At 33.3% G+C, this 25,425-nt stretch overlaps 1 protein-coding gene across 3 annotated transcripts; it reads right to left on the minus strand.

The window, feature by feature from the left end:
• Positions 1-15,873: 15,873 nt before the first annotated feature.
• LOC105628892 (disease resistance-like protein DSC1) lies at positions 15,874-22,741 on the minus strand. Of its 3 annotated transcripts, XM_020677262.3 has the most exons (7): positions 22,603-22,741; positions 21,960-22,071; positions 19,625-20,690; positions 18,990-19,310; positions 17,593-18,546; positions 16,842-17,488; positions 15,874-16,454 (listed from the first exon to the last, which is right to left on the minus strand). In XM_020677262.3, the coding sequence occupies exons 2-7, from the start codon at positions 22,028-22,030 to the stop codon at positions 16,442-16,444; spliced, it is 3,072 nt and encodes a 1,023-aa protein (XP_020532921.1). In that variant the 5' UTR covers positions 22,031-22,071; positions 22,603-22,741; the 3' UTR covers positions 15,874-16,441. The 3 variants fall into 3 exon arrangements, with proteins under 3 accessions (XP_020532921.1, XP_012065766.1, XP_012065765.1); XM_012210376.4 differs by lacking the exon at positions 22,603-22,741 and having other exon boundaries at positions 15,874-16,451; positions 21,960-22,596; XM_012210375.4 differs by lacking the exon at positions 22,603-22,741 and having other exon boundaries at positions 21,960-22,596.
• Positions 22,742-25,425: the final 2,684 nt, after the last annotated feature.

Consider the following 25,425-nt stretch of genomic DNA (forward strand, 5'->3'; position numbering starts at 1 on the left):
AGTGTTATAAAGACAGTATCAAGCAAACTTCAGAAATAAAAGATCAACACAGAGAATTATAGTGGTTCGGCACTAATTCGCCTACATCCACTCCCCAAGATGCATCTTGAGATCCTCAACTATGTTATCTCTTTTAAAGGGTAAGAGACAAACCAACAGTACAAGGCAATAGATCAACACCTAGATCTACCCTTTTGTCCCACTAGATTTTCCAAAGGTTCTAGTTAACCTCAACCCTTTCTATTTTTGGCAGAGTACAGAAAACTCAATTCAAGACATTAATATCCCACACATGGAGAAGGTCGCTTGATAACCTCTATCTCAATAGCTTCTAACCTAAGCTATTACACACAAAAGTTTAATCAAATAAGAGCCTGTCTACTATAGATTACAGAATCTAAATAGACAGAAAGAAACGCCCATATAAGCACAGGAAAAACAGTTTTATCAGATTAGAAGATCGATTAGAACACAGAACTGTTTTTCAAAAGTAATTGTAAAAATTCTTTTCACTTTAAATATTGAAAAACGTTAAGTGTAGAGATGAAAAGAAAATGGGGGTAGAGAGTAAGTTTTGAGAGATAAAGATTTGATCAATGAGAAAATGCTCTTAAAACAAAAACTCTTACTTCACCAATGTTTAAGACGTGAAAGCTCCTTTATATAGCGAGCTAAGAAGCTGTCGCCTTTGGAAAGAGATTTTATTTTGAAATCAGAATATCTTCTTTCCTTATTTAGAAGATATGAAAATCTTTGTTACCAAAAGTTTATATTATCCTTTTTGGTAAGAGAATAAAACATGATTTTTACTTTCCTTTAACCAAAAGATTTTCGGCAACATTATTTGGAAAATATTTTGCGGAAGGATGCTCTTATTAAAAATGAAAAAGATTCCCCTTCGTTCTTAAGGTAAGAAAAAAAAAGATTTAAGTACTTTAGATCTTTCAAAATATATTTCCGAAAAGTGTATGATTTTATTACCAAAAACATTAGAGAAGAAATCTCTTTAGTTTTAGGAAAATAAATCATTTCGATTTAAATAATATTTTCGAAAAAATAAAATATTTTTACGATAGAAATAATTTTGAAGAAATCTAATTTTCCGAAAAATATTTTTGAGAGAGAAAAATAATTTTTGTGCTCATATATGGATTTTCTCTCTATCCTACAAAGTGTCCTAAATACCTAGTTACTAGGTTCTTCGAATAACTTCACACTCAATGTAGGACTTGCCTTGTATGATTTCTTTCCATACACATTCTGCATAAAAAAAATATTAGCACAAATAATATAATTTTAAATTTATTTGTTTTGTATTAATCATCAAAATTCGAGATTAGAAATTGACCCTTGAGCCAACAATCTCCCCCTTTTTGATGATGACAAAACCAATAAATTTAGTAAACATAAAAGTATGTGCTCCCCCTGAATTTTATGCATATAAGTTCTAAACATGCCAAAAGATTTTAATATAAAGCAAATTAGAACATGTATTTTGCTCCCCCTGAATAGATGCAATAAAACTATTTTGTAAAAATTAGAACTAGGGAGGCCTTTTAGAAACTGATTTTAGAACTAGCAAAACATAGGCAAGATATTCTAAGTTCTAATAATCAGAGCATATGTAAATATATATTAGAACTAGCAGAGATAGACAAGATGTTCTAAGTCCTAATAATTAGAACATATGGTCAGAGCAAAAGCAACAGAAACTGATATTAAGAACAAAAAATCTTACGTCCAACCTGCAAAACAGTCGTTAGAGTAAGAATCTAAATTCTAAAAACACTCAGCTTATCATATAGAAAATATGCTCGACAACATAGACCATATAGAAAGCAATAGCCATCAGCAATCAACACAGATATAAGTACCTTAGTTACTAAGTACGTACCAAAACATTCAGAATATCACCAAAATACCTGCGTTCTCCCCCTTTTTGTTATCATACAAAAGGGTTAGACACAATTAAAGCAAAATAAAGAAAAATAAACAGTTCAAAAATATAATCCTACGAAGATAAAGCAAAAATAAATTGTTCGAAACATATAAGAAACAAATCAGAGAGGCTTAGAATCAGTTCTAAGTCTCTTAGAAGTCCTCAAGTTCTTAGCTGGAGCAGTCTCAGAAGAACTCTCTGGCCTTTTAGAAGATGGGTGTAGTGGAGGCTTCCTTCCATGAGTTTTATGCTTTCCTACAGTGTGCTTCATGTTCTTTGGTTTCTCTGAGGAGGGGATGTAGGTTGTTCCTTTCACTCTGAGAGTGGCTAACTTCCTTGTATTTACATCCTTCATTCTTTCCAAAGTCTTGATGAGAGATTGATTCTGTCCAATTATAGTCTGACACTGCTGTATTGCCTCATCAAGTTCTTTGTTGTGCTCTTCTATTAGCTCCTTTTCTATTCTCCCCAGCATAATTTCCCTGCTTCTTTGAGCCGACAACAACTCAGACTCTTGTTCTGTCTTATCCTCAGTTGTTTTCTCTTCATCACTAATTTCTAGCTTCTCAGTTTCAGCATCACTACCTTCTTCCAATTTTTTCCCTTTTTCTATCTTTTCAGGCTCTTTCTTCTTTTCTGTTTCTTCTTTTTCTGATTCTTCTTTCTTTGTAGTACTCTCCATTTCAGTTTTCTCTTTTCTCTCTTCTTCTAATTCTTCTTCTTGTGTTTCTTCTTTCTCTTCTTCTGCCTTTTCTTCTGTCTTCTTTTCCTCTTCTCTTACTTTCTCTTCTGATTTCTTTTCTTCTTCTACTATTTCATCTAACTTTCCTTTTCCTTTTTCTTTTCTCTTCTTCTCAATTTCTTCTTTACTTTTCTTGTCCTTCATTACTTTTTCTTTCTTTGTATTTCCAGCTTCTCTTTTTACTTTCTTTTCTTTTTCAATCTCTTCTTTTCTCTTCTCTTCCTTCTCTTTCTCCTCCTTCTCTTCTTTTTCTTTCTTTTCCTTCTCTTCTTTTTCTTTCTCTTCCCCTCCTTCCTCATCCTTCATTTTCAAAGACCCGCTATCTAACTTGGAAATAGACTGACCAACATACTCATCTAGATCAACATCCAGAAACTCAAACACAGGGGTAAAATCATACCGTAGGGTAGCTTTTTGGGATTGTTCTGCAATTTGTCAAAAATAATGTGACATAGATTGAGGGGTTTCCTCTCAACTATGTGCCACATTATACATAGCTCTACTTGATTTACATACGTTAGTGAGGCGCTCTTAGGATAGATATAATGTACAATGAGTTTGTACAACCATTTCATGCTTTCAGTCAAGTTAGAGCATTCTATCGAGCCCTGTTTGTCTGCAGAAAACTTTTTCACAATCTTTTTCACAAAGTCTTCCTTTTTGTAATTGCTAACCCCAGACACGTCCTTAATTTTGGTCACCCTAGACCCAGCATTCGGTATATCAAAAATTTTCCCAAAATCATTATACGATAACTCTCTGGTCTCACCCTGAAGCTTTACAGAGATCGACTCTGTCCCATTTACTTTCAAAGAGCCATAAAATTCCTTAACTAAACTCTCATAGCACAGTTCATTCAAAGACAAAAAGTTCATCCAGCCTTGGAACTCAAAAAGTTCCTTAAAATTAAACTCATCACCACCAAAGAACTTCCAGTCAATCACATAAGAACGCATGAGAGGGTAAGTTGAAAGAACTGATTTACCTTTATCACGAGCTTTCGCTACCTGTTTCTGTGATGTAGCAGTTTCGATTTTTCTTTTCTTCGTTTTCTCTTCTGCCTTTTTCTCCTTCGACTCCTTCTGTTCATACTTCTTTGAGAGCTTTCTCAGAAGTTGAAGCTCTTGCTCGGTAAGAGAGTCGGATAAAGAGTTTGAACTAGATTCGACCATTGTTGTAGATTTCGAAACTCAAAAACAACTTAGGGTTTCAGTTAGTAAAGAGACGATAAAGAGAATGCTAAGCAGTTAATAGAGAATAAAGACACTTAAGTGGCGGAAGAAAGAAATAAAGAACAGTATTTAAATGGAATTCAAAACGACAAATAAGACAAAAGAAACAAAATAAATAAAGGAAATAAAACAAAACAAAAAAAAGTAAAAAAAATAAAACCCTAAAACTGCCAAAGCACTAAAGACACGAAAACATAATAAAAACAAACACAATAAAATAACTGTTTTAGTCTAAAACAAAATTCTGATAATGACTTTAGAAAGTCATATCAAAGCAATGTGCGTTTTTAGACAAAAATCAGTTGTCACACAGAATAAAAATTAGAACATAGCAAATCTTCTATTTTCGAAATTAGAAAGTAGTTTAGAACATACTTACAGAGTTCTAAAGTTACGAGTTTAGAACTAACATACCAAGCTCTCTTCTAATTGAGCAGAATTGATTTTCATTCAAAGGTTTTGTAAAGATATCTGCCAATTGCTTTTCTGTGGGAATGAACTCAATCATGATATCACCTTTTTGTACATGATCACGTATGAAGTGATGTCTTAGTTCTATATGCTTGGTTCTAGATTGCTGAACTGGATTCTTGGATAAATTGATAGCGCTTATGTTGTCACATTTGATAGGCACTGTTTCTAATTTCAGTCCATAGTCTGCCAACTGTTGTTTGATCCATAGAACTTGTGCAACACAGCTTCCAGCAGCAACATATTCTGCTTCTGCAGTAGAAAGAGCAACAGATGTCTGTTTCTTACTAAACCAAGATACAAGGGCACTACCCAGAAATTGACAAGTCCCAGACGTGCTTTTTCTATCTATTCTGCTTCCTGCAAAATCAGAATCACTATACCCAACAAGATCAAATGTATCATCTTTAGAATACCACAGACCCAGATTAGAAGTTCCACAAAGATATCTTAGTATTCTCTTCACAGCAATTAAATGAGATTCTTTGGGACACGATTGAAATCTAGCACATAGACAAACACTAAAGTGTATGTATGGTCTGCTTGCCGTTAAATATAGCAAAGAACCAATCATACTTCTAAATAGCTTGATATCCACGTCCTTGCCTTTTTCATCTTTTTCTAATTTTGACGATGGACTCATTGGTGTACTACATACCTTGGCGTTTTCCATTTTGAATCGTTTCAACAACTCTCTAGTATATTTTTCTTGATTAATGAAAATTCCATTCTCACATTGTTTGATTTGAAGTCCAAGGAAGAAGTTTAATTCTCCCATCATACTCATTTCGAACTCACCCTGCATAATCTTAGAAAATTCCTTACAAAGAAGGTCGTTAGTAGAACCAAAGATTATGTCATCAACATAGATTTGCACAACTAGAATATCATGTGCTTTGTTTTTAATAAATAGTGTTGTATCAATCTTTCCTCTTGAAAAACCATTTTCTAATAGAAACTTACTCAATCTTTCATACCAAGCTCTAGGAGCTTGCTTTAAACCATAAAGAGCTTTAGTAAGTTTGTAAACATGATTAGGTTTATCAAAAATTTCAAAGCCCGGAGGTTGTTCTACATACACCTCTTCATTTAGAAAACCGTTTAGAAAAGCACTTTTCACATCCATTTGATACAACATGAAGTTTTTAAAACATGCAAATGCACAAAGCATTCTAATGGCCTCAAGTCTAGCAACCGGAGCAAAGGTTTCATCAAAATCGATGCCTTCTTCTTGGTTGTACCCTTGAGCCACTAATCTTGCTTTATTTCTCACAACATTACCTTGTTCATCAAGCTTATTTCTAAACACCCATTTTGTTCCAATAATAGAATGGTTTTTAGGTCTAGAAACAAGTTTTCAAACTTGGTTTATCTCAAATTGATTTAGCTCTTCTTGCATAGCAAGAATCCAACTTTCATCATTTTGAGCATCTTCTAAATTTTTAGGTTCTAATTGAGAAACGAAAGCAACATTACCAAAATATCTTCTAAGTTGAGCTCTAGTCATCATCCTTTCTGAGGGATTATCCATAATGTCTTCTTGGGGATGATACTTATGAAATCGCCATTCTTTTGGTAATTGAGAATCTTCATTTTCTGTTTCTGGCATTTGACTTTCAACTATGTTCTGATCTTCATGTTCTAATTCTGGTTCAGCCTGACTATTGATGTTCTGATCGCTTTCTGGCTGTTCTAGTTGTTCTGATTGCTCATTCTGCTTTTCAGGATTAGAATCTACAACATCATCACTTTCTAATGTTCTAGAAGTAGAGTCAGTTTCATCAAACACAACATGAATAGATTCTTCTACAACTAGAGTCTTTTTATTAAATACTCTATATGCTTTACTATTATTAGAATATCCCAGAAAAATCCCTTCATAAGATTTTGCATCAAATTTAGCAAGATGATTTTTCTTGTTATCTAAAATAAAGCATTTGCACCCGAAGATATGAAAATAACCAATATTTAGTTTTCTACCTTTGTATAGCTCATATGGAGTCTTTTTAAGTTCAGATCTTACTAAAGCCCTGTTTAGAATATAACAAGCAGTGTTAACTGCTTCTACCCAGAAATACTTTGGTAGTTTAGAATCACTTAGCATGGTTCTGGCCATCTCTTGAAGTGTTCTATTCTTGCGTTCCACCACTCCATTTTGTTGAGGTGTTCTAGGTGCTGAGAAGTTATGGAAGATTCATGTCTCGTTGCAAAAAGCATCGAATTTCTGATTTTCAAATTCTCCTCCATGATCACTTCTAATTGCCGTGATGTTGTATCCTTTCTCATTCTGTATTTTCTTGCACAGATGAACAAACATGTCATATGACTCATCCTTATTTCTACGGAAGAGTGTCCAGGTGAATCTTGAGCAATCATCTACAATAACAAATACATAGAATTTTCCTCCAAGACTAGAAGGAGTAATTGGACCAAATAAATCAAGGTGTAGCAATTCTAAAGGTCTAGAAGTAGAAACCATGCCCTTGGATTTAAAGGAAGTTCTAGTTTGTTTGCCCATTTGACAAGCATCACAAATGTGATCTTTTTCAAATTTCAACTTTGGCAAACCACGAACCAAATCTTTTTTAGACAGTTTAGAAATAAGGTGCATGCTTGCATGTCCAAGTCTTCTATGCCATAACCAACTAGAATTATCAATAGAAACTAAACATATATCCTGGTTATGCATATCAGAGAGATCTACTAGGTATATATTTCCAAACCTTTTTCCAACAAATAAGGTTTTATTATCATGCATGTTCTGAACTTCACAATGAGAAGGTTCAAAGATTACTCTTCTATTTTTATCACAAATCTGACTTATACTTAACAAGTTATAATGTAATCCTTCTACTAAGCATACATCTTCTATTGAAGGATTAGAACCTACCACACCAATACCAACGATTTTACCTTTTGCTTTATCTCCAAAGTTTACTGTACCTCCCTTTTCTTTTCTAATCTGGTGAACTTCTTTTTGTCACCAGTCATATGCCTAGAGCAAGCGCTGTCCATGTACCACATCTCTGTTTTCAGCTCGCTCCTTAGGCACACCTGAAAAGATCAAGCAGATTTAGGTACCCAACTCATATTGGGTCCTGGAGGGTTAGTGGTAACAGGTGCACTATGATTCTTCTTTTTGTTGAAACTTTGATGTTCTAAAGTCACAACATTAGAAACAGCATTTTACTGATTAGAAACACGATTCAGTTTAGAAATGCTATTAGAACTTGTCTTCTCTTAAGAAAATGATTCTGAAATTCACTTTAGAATTCTAATCTCAGTTTTCAAGGATTCATTTTCAGAATTCAGATTTTTGCATTTTTCTTCAAGATGTGTCAGATTTTCAGAAAATCGATTATTACAACTTTTAAGATCTTTGATTTCTATAATAAGATCTTTACATGTAACTTCTTAATAAAAAGCATCTTTTAAATGATTACTTTCAGATTTTAATTTTCTGAAATCTTTCTTTAGATCTTTATGCTTTCTAACAAGTTTTTCAAACTCATTGCAAAGATTATTGTAAGTATTTAGAAGATCACTTTCTAATTTAGGTTCAGAAATACTTACAGTGCTTTCATCATTCTCATGGATCGTTGCATTTGTTTCGTTGATTCCAGCTTTCTGTGTTGAAGTTAGAGTGCTGATTTCTTTAGATTCAGAATCGATAATAGCCATTAGACAAATATTAGCAATTTCTTCTTGATCGCTGTGGCTTTCAGGATTAGAATCATCTGAATCACTCCAATCAGCCACGAAAGTCTGCTTCATCTTCTCTTTCGTTGACTTCTTTTTCAGTTTAGGACAATTAGGCTTGATATGTCCAGGTTTGTTGCATTCATAGCAAACCACTTCAGAAGGTTCTTTCTTTGGTAAGTTCCCATTCTTAGGTGGAAAGTTCTTTTTGTTAAACTTTTTCTGTGGCCTTCCACTCTTTCTATAGAACTTTTTAAATCTTTTAGCAACAAGTGCTAAATCATCACTATCAAGATCAGAAGAACTTTCTTCACTAGAATCTACCCTCAAAGCCAGTCCTTTCTTTTTCTTATCTTCCGTTGTCAAGGAAGATTTCATTTCTTTTGAAACAAGAGCTCCTATAAGATAATCATAAGTGACGGGAGTCTCTTTGTAATTCATGACAGTTCCTATAGAATCCCATTTTCTAGGTAGAATTCTAAGGATTTTCTTAACAAGCTCATCTTCTGAAATTTCCTTTCCGAGAGTTCTCAAAGGATTAACTATATTGGTAAATCTAGAATTTAATTCTACAATAGTTTCCCCTTCTTTCATACTAAACATTTCATATTCTCTCCAAAGGATATTTATTCTGGATTCTTTTACCCTATCTATACCCTCATAGGTCACTTTAAGTTTTTCCCATACCTCTGTCGCAGATTTACATCCAGACACTATGTTGTATTTAGTTGCATCTAAAGCACAATGAAGAATATTAATGGCTTTTGCATTTATAGCAATGTTATTCCAGTCAGCATCGATATATTCTTCTTTTGTCTTTCTAACTAGCTCATCTCCTACAGTTTTCATGGGAATACGAGGACCATTGATAACATTTCTCTAGCAGTTTATGTCAACTGATTTCATGAAATTCTCCATTCTAGTTTTCCAGTAAGAGTAATTAGAGCCATTGAATAAAGAAGGTCTAGAAACAGATTGTCCTTCTAAAGAAGAAAGAGGAAGTGGGGTTGCCATGGGATCTTATCTCTTAAGTGGTTAAGCTTTGGTAAGTCAAGAGCCAAGGCTCTGATACCAGATTGTGGGTCCCGAATATATATGGCACAACCCAAGAGGGGGGGTGAATTGGGTTTTCTAAAAACTGAAATAAATTTTAGAAATTCTAAACAAAAATTAGAATTCTAAGTGCAGCAGAAAACACACAGAACTTTGTGAGAATAGAATATGGATTAGAATATCCTCACAATGTTCTAATTATAAAGGATAGAAAGTTTATGCGAAGTGCAGCTATTGATTAGAACAGCTTCTCACTGACTTATACACTATTAGAACTTCTTTATGAAGGAAAGTTATAGAAATTGGAACTTTCTCATAAAGTTTGAGAAATCAAATAAAGCTGTGTGAAAGACAGTTATTAAATTCAGAACTTCTTCACAGAGCCTTAATCAAATATTAGAAAGACTTTATGATGGAAAGCTATCAGGATTAGAACATCCTCATAAAGTTTAGAACATTAATTAGAAACTCAATCAGTGAAATATACTGTGAATAGAGCAACAGTCAGAACATGGTATATTCACTTTATTAGAATACCAGAGTTCTAATGTTCAGAATAGATAAGACTTATTACCGTTTTAGAACATCTGAATTATTAACAACTTTAGCGTTTCTAAAAATTAAACAAAAGTGTTATGGAGACAGTGTCAAGCAAACTTCAGAAATAAAGAGATCAACACCGAGAATTATAGTGGTTCGGCACTAACTCGCCTACATCCACTCCCCAAGACGCATCTTGAGATCATCAACTAAGTTATCTCTTTTAAAAGGTAAGAGACAAACCAACAGTACAAGGCAATAGATCAACACCTAGATCTACCCTTTTGTCCCACTAGATTTTCCAAAGGTTCTAGTTAACCTCAACCCTTTCTGTTTTTGACAGAGTATAGAAAACTCAATTCAAGACATTAATATCCCACACATGGAGAAGGTCGCTTGATAACCTCTATCTCAATAGCTTCTAACCTAAGCTATTACACACAAAAGTTTAACAAATAAAGAGCATGTCTACTATAGATTACACAATCTAAATAGACAGAAAGAAACGCCCATATAAGCACCGGAAAAACAGTTTTATTAGATTAAAAGATCGATTAGAACACAGAACTGTTTTTCAAAAGTAATTGTTAAAATTCTTTTCACTTTAAATATTGAAAACATTAAGAGTAAAGATGAAAAGAAAATGGGGGTAGAGAGTAAGTTTTGAGAGATAAAGATTTGTTCAATGAGAGAATGCTCTTAAAACAAAAACTCTTACTTCACCAATGTTTAAGACGTGAAAGCTCCTTTTTATAGGAAGCTAAGAAGTTGTCGCCTTTGGAAAGAGATTTTATTTTGAAATCAGAATATCTTCTTTCCTTATTTAGAAGATATGAAAATCTTTGCTACCAAAAGTTTATTTTATCCTTTTTGGTAAGAGAATAAACATGATTTTACTTTCCTTTGATCAAAAGATTTTCGGTAGCAATATTAGGAAAATATTTTTGCGGAAGGATGCTCTTACAAAAAAAAACGAAAAAGATTCTCCTTCGTTTTTAAGGTAAGAAAATAAATTTAAGTACTTTAGATCTTTCAAAATATATATCCAAAAAGTGTGTGATTTTATTACCAAAAACGTTAGAGAAGAAATCTCTTTAGTTTTAGGAAAATAAATCATTTCGATTTAAAGAATATTTTCGAAAAATAAAATATTTTTACGATAGAAATAATTTTGAAGAAATCTAATTTTCCGAAAAATATTTTTGAGAGAAAAAAATAATTTTTGTGCTCATATATGGATTTTCCCTCTATCCTACAAAGTATCCTAAATACCTAGCTACTAGGATCTTCGAATATCTTCACACTCAATGTAGGACTTGCCTTGTATGATTTATTTCCATACACATTCTGCATAAAAATATTAGCACAAATAACATAATTTTAAATTTATTTGTTTTGTATTAATCATCAAAATCCGAGATTAGAAATTGACCCTTGAGCCAACAAGTTTTGGGTTCCATAAGCGAGAATTGATTGTTTCCTCCCACTTGCTTTGGGTCTAAGCATAATGGTGACAATGGATTGTGCCAATTCTTTTGATATATCAAATGGTACTTGACTTATAGGTGGTGTATATTAGTGACGGATCTAAACAATCGAGTAGAGTGAAAATATCATAACCCCCAATACCGCCTTTAGGGTTTAGGGTAGAAAGGAGATTAAGAAAAGAATAAATGCACGAATGACATTTATAAGTACGAAAAGTAAACTCAATTTGAAATTACTAACATTATTAAAGATTTCGAATAGTTGAACAACTTTTGGAGTCAACTCTCTTATTCGAAAACCGAAAATCAAAGATTCTGGGTTCGATCCCCGATGGAGTCACCAGGCTGAGGACGCGTGGTTTTCCCAAAAGTGATTTGAAAAGAACCGAACCGAATGGGCTTGATTGATTTTATTTATCAAAATGGTTTTCTTTTATTAAACTCGTTTAATCCTCGAAAAAGGTTCTCTTACTTTGGTATGAGGACGCGTGGTTTTCCCAAAAGTGATTTGAAAAGAACCGAACCGAATGGGCTTGATTGATTTTATTTATCAAAATGGTTTTCTTTTATTAAACTCGTTTAATCCTCGAAGAAGGTTCTCTTACTTTGGTATGAGTTTTATTTTGAAGTTGTCACCCATATTAGGGAAAATTCTCTAATTAGTCGATTCTTTAGAATCGACTAATCCAGTTTTAAACTAGAGACGAGTTCGGGAGTTAGGTACGAAATAGGAAGGTGTTAAGTCGACTATTTTGCCCTGTTAAACTTGCCTCCACGTTGTCCAAAAATTCGTAGTAATTAATAATGAGATTAACTTATAATTGAGATGTAAAACAATTTTAATGCAATTTTTAGAAAACTATGTCATTCACACAAATTATTGTAAGCATAATAAACATGAAATATAAAGCATACACAAAGAAGGAGGGAGGAGAAAAAAAGTTACAAAACCATCCTAATAACACAATCTACCCTCACCCCTCCAAATTTCCCAAACCCAATTTAATATTACAACAAGCTTTAATGAGATCCATTAGGATCTCTTACATTTTGCAACAATAGTTAATAAAATACATCAAGAAATGAAAGATCCCAACAAACAAAGACAAACAATATTAACAGGGTAATAGAACATACATTCCTAACCACTCACGATCACACATTCATTAAAATGAAAATATGATGCATGTTAAAGGTAAAAGATTAATAAATAAAGGGGTTAGCACAATAATAATTATAAAGCGTTAAATTAGAGAACGTGAAATTGAATGATAGAAAAGTAAAATGCCTGTAATGTAAAGAACCGTAATCAAAGGGCAAAAATTAAAGGTTAATCAAGGTTTAAGCTCATGATCTTGAGGTTCATCCAAAAAGTTGAACAAATCTATCAATCACAGCCCTCAACCTTATTTTAATATTTATTTGATCCATTTGTGACCAAATACGCGACCCAAGCCCTTTAGGATTGGAGCTAGGTCACTAGATCTCCGAATCGAGACATTTATTGAGTTCCTATACATTCAAAGCCTCTGAATCGAAGGGCCTTGCACCACAGGGAGCTATGGCGTGCGTCACAAGGATGTGACGCATGCCACACATAATGGCGCAGGGCCTTTCCCAAATCAGAAATGCTTATAGCATGAATAGGGGAACCTGGGCCCATGTGGCGCACGCCACACGTAGTGGCTTATGCCATTAGCTTAGGTCGCGCGCCACAGAGGCACAGAAACCCTTTTGTGGTTGATCTTGGGTTTCCCTCACAACCAGACCTAGAACAAATGTTTAAAATGCCAAAAAGAAAAGAAAAAGATGGAGAAACGAGTTTAAGGTTCTCAAAAATTACCACTTAGAGATTCCTTTGAAGATTGAATAGCAATGGATGAAGGAACCCAACTCCTTAGTCCTTGATCCAACGATCCGAGTTTGAAAATTAAGAACGTGTTTTTGGGATTTTTAGTATATTCTCAAGGGTTTTTGATTAAAGAATCGATGGATCACAATCTTAAAACAAAGAGAAACAATAATTTCCTTTGATTTCTTAGATTGAGTTTTGAAATTTCAAGAATTTCCTTAACCGGGCGATATGGGTGGCTAACACCTTCCCATGTGTACCTAACTCCCGGACCCCGTCTCTAGTTTAAATCCGAGTTAGTCGATTCTAACTCGAGAATTTTCTCTAATAAGGGTGGTGATTCCAAAAATAAAATTCTTACCAAAGTAAGAGAACCTTTTCCGATAATTACTAAACGGGTTAAATAAAGAAAACCGATTTACTAAATAAAATTCTTACAAAACAAAAAATAAAAGAAAACAAAAAAAAAAATAAAAATAAAAAGGGTTAAACACACAAACTAAGCTAACTAGGATCTCCAAGGATGTATAAACAATTGATTTTTGAAAGTTGGGTGACTGAAGTTGAGGAGCTAGAGGGTTTTGTCAAGGAAATGTCGGGGCTCGGGCACTCAATCCTTGGGACTCAACCAATTGCCTTAGCATGAATTTCTTCAAAATGGTTGAGTTTCATCTCGATGTAAGCTATTCTAGCTTCTATAGCCTCCATCATTACCTTCAAGTCATCCTCAACTTCTTTTTCTTCTTCCGGCTCCTTCATTGGTTCTTTGGGTTCTGCCTCCTGTTGGTCTACTTCCCACGTTTCTTTTTCTTGAACTTCCTATTTGGGATCCTCCTCTTTCGGCTCACTCCCTTCACCATTGTCATCATCTTCCCCAATGTTGGTAATGGGTCACCTTCAGTGTTTCCTTGATGATCGAGAAAATAGTATTTCCCCTCAAATTTTTTAATCAATTTCATATTCACAAGATTTTTCATTGTTAGCTTCTCCTTGTTTCGTCTCCTAGAGGATTTTCCTCATAGCCAAACTGAAAAACTCTCAACTGTTAGCAATACAGGCTATTTTCCTCCAACGATAATTATTTTATTGGGGTTTTGGAGGAGTGTGGCATAATGTTTACAGAGGCAAGAGTCATGTCAACTTGAAATCCTATTTATGCCGTCCAAATCTAGAATAAATCCTCCCTAGTTAGCCTACATGTATCTTGATTTCTTCCCAGCAAGACCATTGAAATGAACCTATGGAGGATTCTTAGTGCTCTACTCCTTGGTTGCTCGACCTAGAATAAAAGAAAACCATTTCCCCAAGCATCCTTTTTATTATATTGAATGGGTACAAGTTGAGACCCATGTTCGGGTGTGCTTAAAATTCGATTCAAGAACTTAAGGATGGTTTTGGTCTTAGAATGGTTCAAATCAAAAACCATTTGCCCTAAAATGTCAGGATATACAGCATGATATTCAAACCTAAAAGTGGAACAAAATTCTAAGGTGAGGTGTTTATAAGCGCTTGACCTAATTGCTCCCAAGGTTCACCAGCCCATTCTCTCTAGCAAGTTATTGTATTCTCTTCTAATCCCTAGTTTAAGCAACAAACTAATACGAATATACCTTGTTGGCTTCACCTAATGATGGGGTTGTGCATAGGGCAGATTCAACACTCTTCTCCTTTGGTCTGATAACATTGGTGCTTCTGAAAAAGGAGAGGTACGTCTTCGTTGCTTGGAAAATGATTCTCCAATTTCCATTAGCAACCGCATCTTGGGCATATGGGGAGTGAAAAGCAATACGGTTGTTTGGGCTGAAGAGGTTATATGAGAAGTTTATTTTTTGAAGGCTTGGTTAAATAGCATCAAGGCGTTAATACGAGTTTGCATGTTCCCACGTGTAGTTCATATTATGTGTCAAATGGCCACTCAACATTTTGTTTAGAAAAAAATTGGTTAAAGTGAGCACACATGTAAGTTAGATCCAAATTATAACCAAATGTTATCGTTTTGGAAGTGCAGTTCCTTGAAGTGACCATTTTGAGCCTTATTTTTTTGATTACTTTGCTCTTTTTTTTTTTCTTCCCCCTGTCAATAGAAGAAATAAATAAAATAAAGTTAATCTTTTTAATGCACGATGAACCAACTTGTCGTGATTATTTTTAGGCTTACTCATAATTACTTTAACCATATTAAGAAAACAAACAAAACAAAATTAAAAATTAAAAATTTTAATTAAAATTAAAATTTTCTTTCTCCCAACTTAATTTAGCTTATTCTCCTGAACACGTGCAAAAATAAAATCAATTCCTTGTCCAATATGAACGCGGCTGTTTTTCGAGAATGGAACAAGATGGTGCAATTTTCTGGGATAGGCTTTGGCCCTTCGTGAGGTCTTATCGTGGCTGAAGGGGAGTAGCAGGTCTAATGTTATTGTTGAAATTGATGCCCAAGAGTGCTGGAAAGAGTTGACTAATCCTTCTCTAGGTACTTTGGAATGGCATTTCATTCTAGCGGATTGTCGTCATTTAATTGCAAACAGCAACAATGTCTCGGTTTGCTGGATTCAGAGGCAAGCTAATTCAGTTGCTTATGTTTTGGCAAGGCATCTTATTCTTATGGTAGTGTCCAATTTTGGTTTGAGCTTTCATCTTATTCTTATGCATGTGTCCAACTTTGGTTTGGGCTTCCTCTAGCTGTAGAAGCTCTTATTGTAAAAGACAATTTATCTTGCTAATAAAGTGCTCTCTTTCTTCTTAACCAAAAAAAAAAAAAAAAAAAGACACGAGTGATGTATATGTGATTAAAATAAAATTTAGTGGTTTAATTGTCAATAAAATAAAGGAAATTAATAGAATTTTTTTTCCCCAAATTTTAAAGGCTAAATTGGATATTTATTCTGTTCTTCGAATTCAAGAAATGGAACAATGTTCTAAGAAATAAAGTTATAAAATATTGAAGTTGCCTCCTCATAATTTGTAAAAATAAAAGCTCATTTTGCCTCTTGAAGCATTGGCCTATGAGACAGACGCAATGTTTCTCTGAATCTGATATACCATGGGTCCATTGCTCTCAGCGACTCAGCAAGCTCATCCCAAAGTTCTTTTGAATTTGTGGTATAAAGAAAGGATTCCACCATATCCTTCGAAATTGAGTTAAGGATCCAAGATGTGACCATGAAATCACATCTTTGCCACAAATCAAATTCAACAGATCCCTCAATTGGAATTTCTCTTCTTCTATTAATAAAACCTAATTTGCAATTTGCTAATAATTGCTAACAATCAAAGGAGAAGAGACTAGCATCGTACCAAGATTATCAGAACTTTGAAGACTAAGTGGATCACCATAGCCAGTGCGATTCAACGAGTTAGTGTTTGCCGTTCCTGAACTCGCTTCTCCAGTCGGATTCGTTCACCAATCTCCACCATCTTCGAATATTACCAAAGACTACTACAGAAAATCAACAAAATAGTCAATCATGATCAAAAGCCCTCAAGAAAACTCCTTGGATCGAGCAATTGGCTCTGATACCATGAACACAGTAGAGAGAAAAGGAAAGAAAACAATAAAGAGAGAATATTTTCTATTATTGTGTAACTGAGAAGTAGTACAGATTATTTGTGCTATATACAGCTGTATATGTAAAAGATTTCGTTTATAAAACTGTCACTGACTAATTAATCTTATTTTAATCCAACTAAATAAATACATAAGCCTAATCTTCAAGGAATAGAAAGAAATCCAAATTAAAAAGTAATTACAGAACATAAAATTGTATGATTGAATTTTAAGTATAAAATATATGGACCATTAAATTAATTTTTAAGTAAACATTACCTATACCCATGTAGCTTATAAAATCTGGGGAGTTGTTTTAATCTTGTCGGCGGTTGCTCCTCTTCCTCGTAGATCACTGTGAGTCTGGAGTGCAGACTGTCTCTCACGCTTTGTAGGCTCTTCCACATGAAATTTACATCTGTTGCTTGACTTCTACTCTCATTTCCAGCGGACAACAGGTGGACGCCACACCTCTTCAATTTTACATTTCCTCCATGTACACATTTTGCTTCGAACTGGAACGAGGCTTCATAGACACTGTCACGGTTCTGTCTGAGCCAGCCGCTCAGGTCACGAGTCTCTGGGTGGTTGTACCAGAGGTACACATGGTCTGATTCAAAGGGAGGCCAGCCATGATATATATAATGAGTGATTGTAGCCTGTCGGTTTCCTTTTGTGGTTTTGAGACAACATTTACATGTAACTAAGAGATAAAAATGAGAATATTCCTTGAGGGTAACAGCAGGACCCTGGTACTCTACAACAATACAAAAAGCAAAATCTAGGAGTGTAGAAATAAAGTTAGATGGAAAGAGCTGATCAACATTCAATGAAGATCCTGGGGTTTGAAAGCTGAACCACTCTGGAGTTTCACTTCCAGGTAAAGCAAGATCAAAATCAAGATAAAACAGCTGCAATTCCTTTACCTTGAAAATAGAAGAAGAAAAGGACAAACAAGAAAATTGGAGATTTATATATGTGCCTTAGTGGCAGTGAAGAAAAATGGGTAGGAAGAGGCTCAAAGGCTTACCATGCAAATAGCTATTTCTTTAATTCTCAGCTCCGCATCTCCCATGATATTGCTACGTGCATTCTGATCCAAATTTAAGCAGTTCACAAAATTAAATTTGAAAGCAGCTCCCCTCAGTTGCCCAGGTTCTATGGGTCTAATGCATGATACTGCAGTTTTCAGCAACCTACAATTACTTGCTTCAAGTACTTCTAGTTGGCTTGGAAGTTTGGGCAAACCTTCGAGTTTATTGCAGTTGTTTAGAAACAACTGTCTCAAATAGCACAAACCATGTAAATCGGGCAATTTGCTAAGTTTTGAGCAGCCACTGAGATTAAGCCTTCCAAGGGATTTCAATAGACAAATGTTGACTGATAGATTCTCGAGCCTTTTACACCCCTCCACATCTAACTCATAAAGAGAAGAGAGACGTTCATTTGTCGATGGCAACTCTTCTATTGCAGTGTAACTTAAATCTAACTCTTTTATATTATTTCCTGTAATTCCTGGCAGCTTGTTGAGACTTGAACAATACCTCAGACTAAGTTTCTCAATAGAATTCAAATAAATACTAGGAAGGCTTCGAAGGTTTTTACACTGCTGAATACTTAGGAATTCAAGATTGCTGAAAAATCTATGATCTTGAGACCACTCTTCTAACCCACAACCTTCTAATTCTAATATTTCTATTCCTCTTGGTACCTCTAGAAGCATCTGCAAATTTGAGCACTCAACAAGACAAAGAAACCTAAGAGATTCCAACTGTGCAAGTTTTGGAAGAGTCCGCAGCTTCTCGCAGCCATGCAGATCAAGAGCAACAAGTTTGTGCAGACACTGAATGGATGTAGGAATGTCGATTAGATTTTTACAACTTGAAAGGATAATCTCCTCAAGGTTTGAAGCCGAAGAGAGATCTGGAAGACTTTTCAAGTGTTTGGATTCAGAAAGAACAAGCCATTTTAACCTTTGAGGACACTGCATATTAAACCAATCCTTTAAATCTTAAAAAAAAATGCGCACACAAGATTTTGGATTAATAATAGAACAAACTATAATTTAATAAGTTCCTCGTGAGAGAATCATTTCTATTCCTTTTTTTGACTTATAAAATTGAGTTTATTTCTACTTGCATTAGAAAAGGTTAATTTTTTTAGATTAGTCATTAAACTTTATTTTTTAAAATTCATTTCTTTGTACATCAAAATAGTTTATTTAAACTATTAGCTCACCCATTTAAATTAACTTATCAAACACATAGGTCCACATAAGGGAAATAATTAAATGTGATATGAATCACTAAATTCATTTCCACGTTACATTAATGTTCTATGATCAAGTTAGATATAACCTTAAAATGTAGTGACCTTTAACGTCATATTTCTTGTAAGATAGCAAAATATATATACTCAAAAGCACACCTTGTTTCCATTCCATAGTTGCTCGACCTTGCTCCCCTTCATGTTAAGTTCAACAAGATTTTCCATGAAAAAGTTTGACGGCAAAGATTTGTATGGATAGTCTTCCCAATGGAGTAATCTTAGCTTATTGGGGAGAAATTGAAGCTCCTTTGTTTGACTAGTTTCAAATATAGCATCTATATTTGTGTCCTTTAACCGAGGCCAAGACCTATAAAATTTTAGCAATCTTAAGTTAGGCATCCGCGAGAAGACTGTGTGATGCAAGTGTACCTTTCCAATTTTAGACATGTCCAAGAATATGCCTTCAACTGCTTCCTTCATCTAATAAACAAGAGCAAATTAATAGTGAGTAGCAATGAGCATACAATATTATCAAAAGCTTAGACATCTAAAACTTTAATGACAATCATAAAATGACAGACAAGGATAAAATAACAACCAAACTCCAATTTCATATTGGCCTTTGATTTATGTTTTGAAAAATCATGGATTAGAAGTTGTGCGGTAATAATATACCTGACAAAAATAAAGAGTGCTATGTAATTTTTTTTTTAAGAATAAGAAAATGATTTCATCTTAGCACATATCTACTCATAGATCTCCTGTATGAAAGAGGAAAAAATTTCATATCTTACCATCTCAGTTATTAAAGTATCATAAATGTTTGTGGAATTCCATAATTGGCTATCCGTTCGTCGAGCAATATCCTGACCCATTTCTTGTATTAAATCATGCATCTCTAACTTATTTTTATCAATGACAACGAGACACTTATCTTTCAGACGATTTATCCCCATACTTGCAGCACCACCTCCATTTAGTATATCTTCTACCCAATCTTTATCCTGTCCTTTGAAGAAACAAGCTATATCAAGAAATATATCCTTCTCATTTTGTTCCAGCATATCATAACTTACTTCTAAGATTTTCTGAATCTTAGAATCCGGAAATTGTTTTAGTTTATCCAATGCACTTTCCCATTCCTTTTGAGACCTTTTGCATAGATGAGAGCCCAAAACTTTAAGGGCTAATGGAACACCTTTAGCATATTTTACTACCCTTACTGACAACTCTATAAAATCTTTTGGAGGATGCTTTTGTTTGAAGGCTTTCATACTCAATAATTGAAAAGAATCGGAATCTTTTAATCCCTTGACCTCATATATATCATCAACTCCATTGTTGAGTACTTCTTTATCCCTGCTAGTTACAATGACTCTACTTCCGGGACCAAACCAATCATGATTTCCAGCTAAAGCCTCTAATTGTTCAAAATCATTGACATCATCGAGAACAATGAAAACTTTCTTCCGTCTAAGCATATCGAGAACAAAAGTTGGAATTACATGATACATTTCCATGCTTAAATTTTCATTTTGCAGAAGTTTGGAAAAAAGACATTTACGCAAATGAACTGGCTTATCTTTCTCTGATTTTTCCCTAATATTGCTCTCAAAGCAACAATCATCAAATTGATCAGATATTCGACTAAGGAGAACTTCGGCAATAGTTGTCTTTCCTATTCCTCCCATTCCCCAAATTCCAATAAACCGAACATCTTTTGAACCAAGAGATAAGAAAGAGAGGAGTTTGTTGATGTGTGAGTCAATCCCACATAAGTTGCTGCAAGCACTATAGTATGCAGGATATAACTTATTCAAAATTTGCTTGACAACGGCCTCGCATAATTCTGACTCACTCCTAACCAACATGATAAACAAAATAAATTAATTAGTCGAAACAATTCAGAAACTTGATATTGTAATGGTCAATTTAAAAAAAAAATAAACAACTTGGGATGTTTCTGTTATACTTAAATTAGATTTGAGAAACCACTCATCTATAACAAGGATTTGTTGATATAAAGCATTCTCTCTACTACCTCTACGATAATGATGTATGTTAAGTTCTTCAAAAAAAAAAAAGAAATTAGAAAGACAAGTAAAAAATTTTGACCTATTGGTTTAATTCTGACCTATCAAGTACAAACATGTTCTGGATTGTATACTTATTGACCGGATTACTGTCAAGGTTATAAATAACAGATAGGTAAAAGCTATAACGACATATTTGAAGCAAGCAACTCTTCTTAAAAAATACAAATATCACATGTTAAAAATAAGGTATTCCTGTAAGAATATTCAAATGAATAAACAACCTGTATCCTAAATAGAATAATAATAATCATTTTTAATAAAAACTATAGTTATATAAGTTAAAAATTCTCCAAGTATTGAATTAAAATTATGAGATTTCAAGTTGAAGTTTGGTACATTAATAGGAAAACAATAATGAATATAAATTTCAGAGATCAAATAGTCTCTAAGTTTGTAAGATGATAATTCTAGAGCTCTTATGTAAGGAGAAAAATCAGAGCAATGAAGAGGAGGAGAAAAAGAAACAGGAAGGACTAAGGCAACCATGAAAGATGATCAATTGAGTTCCTTCTACTGATGTTGGTGAACCAAGATGATCAATTCCTTGTATTCACCTTCAAGCAGCCAAAATTTACAAAAACAGAGACACAAAAGGCAAAGATGAGACTTTCACATAGAGAAATGTTGGGCTGCTTTGTCCTTTGTTTCCCATATCTGTGTTAGCATTTTTGGTTCAAATTATCATTGGGTAAGTTTAGATTTCATTGGTTTTTGTACGTTCAGTTAGGATTTCGGTAGGAATTGAACTAATATAATTATTTGGAAATTAAATTAGGATCCAATTGCTTGGTCAATGGAACTATATATTTTGTTAAAAATAAACTTCATTTTAAGTATTTATGTTAAATCTAAATTATCATAACAACAGATAGATAAAATAAGTCATGAAAACTCATTTGAAGTAAGCAAATCTTCTTAAAGAAATACTGCGAATATCAAAAATTATACTCCTTCAAGAATTTTCAAAGTAATAAACAGTGTTTATTTAATTAGAAAATGCTGTATATCGTTATTCTGAAAGGAAAGGTGTTACCTGTAATTGTTTGAATCCCATCCAGATAGATTGGCTGCTTCCTTCAAAACAGAGATCCACCTCTCAATCATCTCTACATCCCCGCATCTTTCTTTAACTTTCAAAAACCCATCTGCAAAAATTCCAGTTTGGTTTCTAACATCAGTTGGATCTACATGGTAGAAAATTGGTAAAACCATCCGTTTTATCGACTTCATACACTCGATTATATGCACAAGTTCAGTCAAACACCAGCGAGAGGAGGCATAATATTTGGAGAAAATGACGATTGACATCTTTGATTCTTCAATAGCTTTCAAAAGATTTGGAGATATCTCTTCTCCTCTCTCAAGGCGAGTATCATCAACGAATGTTGTGATATGACTTCGCCTTAAAGCAGCATAAAGATGGCTAGTAAAATTTATGCGTGTATCAGAGCCTCTAAAACTAAGGAATACATCATAGTTTGTTTTTGGGGGGACAGTGGAAGATGAAATCAAAGACATTTCGCTCTACTTGTTTGCTACAAAAGAAAAGTGATAGGCATAGATGAAACTAGAACTTGAAGAATTGCAGGAAGATTATGGAAGAGGAAAAGTTACAGAGAACTATATGAAGAAATGTTAAACCACTCTAAGAGCTTCATATATACGATCAAAATTACCTAATAGATTCTCCCTCTTTTGTGCTTTCCATGATGTTTCGATGAAATTATAAAGAAGCAACTGATAGATAAGTGTAAAGGTACAACAGTTCGTGGTGGAGTATTAGATTGGCGCTATTCTAGTGGAGTATTTGATTGGCGCTATTGCTCTGCGATTGTGAGAGGTAGACATGGCCACTGTTCCGGAACCGAACCGAAACTTTCAATTCCGGTTATGGTTTGAAACCAAACTAATTTGATTTTGAGAGATATTTAAATGAAAGTTTGAAAATTCCAACTCAAGAATCCGACATTAATAAAAACTACTTATGACAAGAGGAAGATCAAGGTACACGAACACAAGTTATTCGACGAGCAAGACACAAGTTTCAACATATTTGCTTTTCATTTCACGAAGAAATTCAAAAATGACAAATTTTTTATGTAATTTGTAATTATTGTGGGGACATTCTATATAAATAAGCAGATGATTATGGATCATTTTGAAAGCATTTGGAGGCAAAATATTCAACAAAAATAAGAGTTTTGAAAGCATGGATTTTGATTCGTCTAAATCACAAGAGGATATGTAAAAAAATTAAGTTAAAGCCTTTTTCAAAAAACAAAAATAAGTTCAAACCTTTTTTTAGAAAAAAAAAATTAAGTTGAAGCTTTTTTTTTAAAATTTTTTCTCAAAGTTTGTTTTAGAAATTATTTCACAAATTTTTAAATTTTATATTTAAAAAAAATATTGACTAACTTTTTATTTTATAATTATGTGATTCGCGGTCAGAGAATTCGCCGGAACCATCAATGTTGGAACCGTTAAGAAATTGGAAAAATGTTATTTGCAGGTATAGATGCATTTTGTATTTTTTTTCAACATTTCCCATGCCCTTTGCGAAACTTGAATTTTCTCTACTTACTATTATTGGATAATAATAATATGTAAGGGTCGGAAAAATTGAATAAAAAAAATTAGAGGGAATAATCAGAGATCGAGATATGGAAAAAATTAATTGACAATAAATTTTTCAAATATTGGAGATTGGACTTCAGAAACATTATTTGACAAGATTTTGGACAACAATTATAAATAAAAATTGGAGAAATTGTAGAGTATAGAATAATATAGTGTAGATAGAGTAGAGATAAATTTGTATGAGGGATTATAAATGGAAAGGGGTATTTCTATTAAATCCACAAAATCAACTTTCTACAAATACCCACTAGCCGTTAATAGTTGTTAGGAGGGGTAATTTGGAAATTGCACAAAATATTTGCAAAAATAAAAAAATATATATACTGTTGAAACAGAGTGGAACCGCCGTTCGAACCAATGGAACTGCCGGTTCCAGCCGTTTGAGTAAAAATTTAAATTTCTTATAGAACCGTCGGTTGGAGCTATTGAAACCATCAGTTCTAACCGATTGAAAAAATCACCGGTTCTGACCAGTTCTTAGAACCGTTGATTCACAGTTCCAAAAATGTTGAAACCAGAATCGGACCATAGAGCCCCAGTTTTGATTTTGGTTCCCAATGGTTTGATTCCAGTTTCAAACCAGCGGTTCCAGTTTCAAAAACTGAGAAATGGCCATGTCTAGTGAGAGGATGCAACCGAGTGGCGAAAAGAAAAGGGGAGTTTCTACAATAACATGAAGCAAGTAAAATGTGAGTTCAGAGGAGCTTAAGGGTCTATTAATTATTTTGACCGCTGATAACTATTTTAGCATCGTTTAGCCATTAACTTTTTAGGTAGCTTTTTATAAAACTCTAAAAATTAAACGTTACATGATTTAACTTTTCATAAAATATTACCTTAACCTCTAAAAAGTTAATTCATACTTTATCATTTTGACTAGAACTATTAAAAAAGTTGTTACCGAAAACAGACTGAATAGCAAAAATAAAAGAACAATTTAAGTGGTAATTGCTTAAATAACTCCTTAGATTATATTTGCCTAAGATTGGATTCATTGCTCCACATGTAGCTCAAATTAATAAAAATAATAAATTTTTAAAAATTATTCATACTTTATTTTTTTTAATATATGATAAAAAATACCATTGTTTAAAAAATATTCTTATTTACATTGGTTCCACAAAGCATACCAATTTTTTATAAAATATAGTTATCTTTTTACAAAATAATGAAAGAAGTAGAATAATGCTCCGTTTGTTTCCGTAAAATAATTTGCAGGAAAATAACTTGCTAAAAAATATTTTTTATGGAAAACATTTTCCTTGAAAAATATTTTCTAAATGACTTATTTTCCGTTATTTGATTGTAATATTGAAAATTAATTAAAAAATTAAAGTTTTTACCTCATGAGACCATAAAAATATGAATAATAATAATAATTTTATAATTTAAAAATTTTATTGTTAAATATGAGAAAAATGCAAAAAAATATATAAATTATGAAAAAGCCGCCAGTGGCTAGTGGTGACGGCAAGTGGTGGAAGCCGATGGTAAATGGTGGCTAGACACAGTGACTATAATAATTAATAAATTAAAGAATTATAGATTTATAAGGAAAATGTTTTGCTATCTCAAAAATAGAAAGTTATTTTGCTTTAAAAATGACTTAATTTTCCTTTAACCAGGAAAATATTTTTTGTTGACTTGTTTTCTTAAAAACCCCAAATAACAGAAAATTATAGAAATATTTTCCTGTAAATTCTTTTACGGAAAGAAACGGAAGCTAGATTGTAGTTAACCAGACTTTTACAAAAAATGGCCTACTTTTACAAAAAAACAAACTAATTTTATAAAAGATGTTAAAACGTTATAAAATTGTAAAATTATCTCGAAGTATTTTGGTTTTTTGCTTTTGTGAACAG

This window comes from Jatropha curcas, chromosome 9 (genome assembly GCF_041381405.1).
Source record: "Jatropha curcas cultivar XTBG-Jc1 chromosome 9, XTBG_Jcur_1.0, whole genome shotgun sequence".
NCBI lineage: Eukaryota > Viridiplantae > Streptophyta > Magnoliopsida > Malpighiales > Euphorbiaceae > Jatropha > Jatropha curcas.